The following is a 4,685-nucleotide window of genomic DNA, read 5'->3' on the forward strand; positions in this document are numbered from 1 at the left end:
GCTTGGCTCAAAGCCATAAAATGTAGCATAGAAGTACTGGCTGACTGCTTCGCATGAAACCGATTCCCACAACGTGTAGGATCTGCCGAATTTTTGTTACGTGAGTATTACCGCAGGCCGCGTTTTTCAAGGCCAGTGTCTTAATAGGTACTGGTTTCGTCGTAATAAAGCAATCGACTGTGAATGTCAAAGTAGTTTGTGTCACGTGAGAACACAGACGAAAGCTCACCACTTTGCTACCCAGTTACCGTGTTCGTTTGGGCATCCTTGTCGCGATGTGCAAACTGTATAATACCTTGAATTTGGGGAAAAGGGCAAGACTTAAAAAAAGCTACGTGCACCGTTGAGCCAGCACTGTATTTGCAGCATGGAGACATTTTATCTACACCTTACTTTGCATACATCAATGGAGGTCGTTTGGCAAATAATGCTCAGCGTGAAGTATTACACTAAATTGGATGTGAAAAGAACATGGTGGCATGTCAGCATTCCATCTAATAAGATGTAAAGCAGTTTTTTCCTCGACAGTGGTAGATCTGCTCATGCTGTGTTTAGACCTGTGGCATGTTCATAGACACGTTCAGGTGGACCGAATACCGGAACGCCTCTGCAAGACCGGATCCACATGTAGCAGTATCTTCAGACCCCTTCTCTCTGGAGTTGTCGACGTGACTGCCTAGAGACAAAAACAAAGGGGTTGGCTGGTTTATCTTTGCACTGTTTTTGTTCGCATATCTCACAGTTTTCTCACTGAACCCATAAAGAGGATGACATCAGGTTCGTTGCTTTTGATGAGAAACATGAAAGGATGATCAACGGTGAAGCGCATTGCCTGCGCAGCGACCTTTCCGGCAGACTCAATTACCGCACTGGTCATGCTAGTCGAAGGCTCGGTGCCTTCTTCGTTCACCTCGACTACCGCCTTGTGGATTATCTCAGACACCGCCGGCCGACCGCTCTCGAATATACCCGAGAGATCCGCTTCGCCCGGCGTGAACAAGTCCTTGACGCCGAGATCTTCCATAGTCTCCTTAAGAGGCAAGGTATAATCGAACTTGAACTTCGGTAGGCTGACTTGCACGTCTTGCACCAACCTCATATTTGCAAGAAGCATGGAGATCCTAGTCCCAGTCATCGACTCTTCTAGGCAGTATAGCCCGTCTACTTCATCAGGCAGGAGGATTACCATCGATGCCTTTTCGCCTCTGTATGGTATCTCTAAGGCCCTGGCACCCAGCTCCTCTGAATGGCCTACTTTGAAACTGCTGTCTGTGAACATCATGTTCACTCGCACGTTGGTCTTAGAGTCGATGCGGAAGTTTTGAAGTATTGTATTTACGGGAGGGAAAGGGAATTGCCAAAAGCTCTTGAAGGAGATGGCACTGGTAAGAACGAGCGCAGTGCGGGAGTCGACGCTGCCGGGACGAAGCATGTCTCGAACCTTGGACGCCGTTTGCTCCGAGATCCACGCGTTGGCTTCCCGTCGTAACCGCCTCGTGGCCGCTCGTGAAGTCGACGGTCTTCAGCGTTGCTCTGTATGACGATTCCAGGAGAACTACGTAGCTGCTTCGGACTGGAAATCGCTTGTCACTGTAGAGTCGATTGGCCACGAAGAATGTGGCATCAGGAGCGCAGCCAGACAACATCGTCAGCAAGCTGCAAAAATGCTCGCGGATCTTGTACTTGCTCGCCTTGAGGTTTAACAGGGCAAATATTTGTTTAGAAGTGGTGCTGCCCGCTCCGCCGGCAAGGCATTGCGAGCGCACATGTTACGCTGAAGGGCGAGCACACAACGTTTTCGTTCTCCATGTTTTTGACTGCAGATGCTGGTACATGCGTATAGTAAACTTGAGCAGCGCATCACAATAAGTTGTCGACAGCATTGTGGAGCTGGTCCTGGAAAAAAAAAAAGAAAGCAAGTGTGGGTTGGACTTCAAGACAGTTATTCGGTACAGGTTCGTAAACTTGCTGGGCAACGCACTGCAGCACGTCTGCCACCCATTAACATGCACGAAAACTTGCAAGGAAGCAGGAAAACACTATTTTCTGCTTTCCTATTCAGTGGTCCTATGGTTTACCGTGGCTACCGAAACGGCTTAAAGTTCCCAACCCTTGTCTATACAGTACCCTCACTTGAACGTCTTTAAGGGAAGCACTAATAAATAGATAAAACATTGCGCACGTTTACTTTGACAATGACGCCGAAACTGGACCGAAACAGCGTAACAACTTTCTTCGAGTGCTATATCCATTCCGCGCTTCAGCGGAAGTTTCGCTCCGCCTGAATCGTCTAGTTATCAACAACGAGAATTGCGATAGGAACTCTTATAGCGTGACCAGGCTAACATATATACGCTAGAAGACAAAGGGGCGAAGATACAAAACAGGGGCGTTTACTTCAGTACATGGGTTCTCAAACTGGGTTCCGTGAAGGACATCTCAGGGTTCCGCGAGCAGCCAGAACGAATGCAACCCGCTCCCGTTTTACCCCCATTAGCAACTAATTTATTTACTTAAACAAGGAAATTCGCATTGCATATTGCATTAAATGAAGCCATCGCACACTGCATCCAGCATATCGGGTGCCTGCAGGTAGCGAGAGACCCACGTGGTAGCAGCACTGGTCGTCTAGTGCGCGCCACGAAACTTGCACGATTTGCGCACCCGTGGTGACAGGACGCGCGCGGAGCGCTGGTAATTCATGCTCGTGAGCGTTCCAAACTATTCAAACAACATTAACGGGCACCTCGGCACTTTATTCGTGGCTCATGGTGCGTCGGCGTTCACGTGGCACAGTTTTCATACGCGGCGATTTGCCACTAGCTGTATGTCGGTTTTGTAATCAAAACGCGCGACGAGCGCTTTGATACGCGTAAGAGGTGTCCCTTCGTGCCGGCTATGGGCCACGAGTATTTAGGCTTAGCTTTACGACCGGTGTTTCGGTCGACGGCCGTTTCGCTGTGCGACTGGCATGCCTCCTTGTTTGTTTTTCAAAAAATAAAACAGGCCTCTGTACGTCCGGCGCTTCGTTTGCGTGAACACACTGCTTAGGCTGCGCGGGGCCTGAACCATGATGTGTATCGTCGGCGGACGCTTTACGTGTCTCGCGGAGCGGCGCGGGGGGAATCGTAAGTGTATAGTATTATCGTGAGTTCTGCATAAACGGCGACGGCCTTCGATATTAAGGAAAAGAGAACAGGCCAACGTGGGGTTACTACTATGGTGCGCGTATCACCTACTTAACCTACCCCCCCCCTCCTTTTTTTTTCCGCTTTCGATTGTCTTCATGCTCAAGAAAAAGTTCGAGGTTCCGCGGCACTCTGGAAAAGCCGTTGGGGTTGCCCAAGGCCAGAAAGTTTGAGAACCCCTGCTTTAGAAAGTGGTTGACACCACAAAAGCGCTCGCACACCGACTAATCTCGTTGTTCTCTTTCAAGAGGCTGGCGATTACAGTTGCCAGCCTACCTTGCGTCAATTCTTCCCTCTCAAGAGCGACCGTCTCAGTCGACCGGTTTAGGTGCAATAGATCAGTACTATGGAGAAAGGTGGTTGCGTGAAGGAAAAAAAAATAACCAAAGTAATGTAGTACATAATGCGAAGGGGTGGCGGGGTTGCTTATCACTCGCGGGCGTGCTACGGCTTTGTCCGTACTACGTGTACAACCTCGGCACGTGGATGTCGTCGGCTCAAACACGGATCAGAGCTTTGGGGCACCACCTCGTAATTTATATCACTGAGGCAGCGTACAACTTTGTAAGGGCCAAAATAGCGTCGTAAGAACTTCTCCGAGAGCCCACGATGTCGGATAGGTGTCCACACCCACACGTAGCCACCCGGTTGATAGTGGACGTTCCGTCGACCCAGGTTGTAACGGCGAGCGGCGGTATGCTGCTGCGTGAGAATGCGGTTTCGAGCACGCTGGCGGGATTCCCTGGCTTTCTCAATGAAGTCGTCAACGCCGTCATTTCTACTGGTGTCTTGTTCCACTGGGAACACTAACGGTATTGTGACGCAACGTCCGTAAACAAGCTCGAATGATGTAAGCTCGGTCGTCCCTTGCACTGCCGAAGAATTGCTGTTTGGGCAAGTGCATAGTCCCTTGCACAGCTGTAGTATAAGCGAACCTCACATACGGCAAAATTTCATCCCATGTTTTCTGCTCCACACCATGTAATATACACCGATAGCATGTCGGCCAGTGTTACGCTTAATCGCTCCATCAAACCATTGGTTTGGGGATGATAGGCTGTGGTCTTCCGGTGCTAGGTGTGCGTGAGCTTGGCGACCGTTGCAATAGCTCCGCAGTAAATGCTACACAGCGATCAGTGATGAGAACAGCAAATGCACCGTGACGCAACACAATGTCGTGGACGAAGAATCACTTCGACAGCAGTTCCCCTGGGTACAGCTTTTGTCTCCGCATATCGAGTTAGATAAACAGGTTGCGACGATTATCCATTCATTTTCCGAGAATGACGTAGGGAACGGACCGAGAAGATCCATTCCCACTAGCTGGAAGGGCGCTGGAGGCGGGCTCAAAAGCTGGAGGAAACCGGCAGGGTTGACGGGTGGAACTTTACGCCTCTCACACTCACGACAGGTTCTGACAGCGCTGAACGGACGAATATACTGTGGCCAGAAGTATTTTGGCGTATGCGCGCTAATGTGCTTGCAAAGCCCAAGTGA

The 4,685-nt window shown here is 50.0% G+C and overlaps 1 protein-coding gene across 1 annotated transcript; it reads right to left on the bottom strand.

Annotated features, from left to right (window-relative positions):
* Positions 1-736: 736 nt before the first annotated feature.
* Positions 737-1,432, bottom strand: LOC119385389 (leukocyte elastase inhibitor B-like). The gene has a single exon (XM_037652836.1). It carries the CDS (start codon positions 1,430-1,432, stop codon positions 737-739), a length of 696 nt encoding a protein of 231 aa, XP_037508764.1.
* Positions 1,433-4,685: the final 3,253 nt, after the last annotated feature.

This window comes from Rhipicephalus sanguineus, chromosome 3 (genome assembly GCF_013339695.2).
Source record: "Rhipicephalus sanguineus isolate Rsan-2018 chromosome 3, BIME_Rsan_1.4, whole genome shotgun sequence".
In the NCBI taxonomy this organism is placed as follows: Eukaryota; Metazoa; Arthropoda; class Arachnida; order Ixodida; family Ixodidae; genus Rhipicephalus; species Rhipicephalus sanguineus.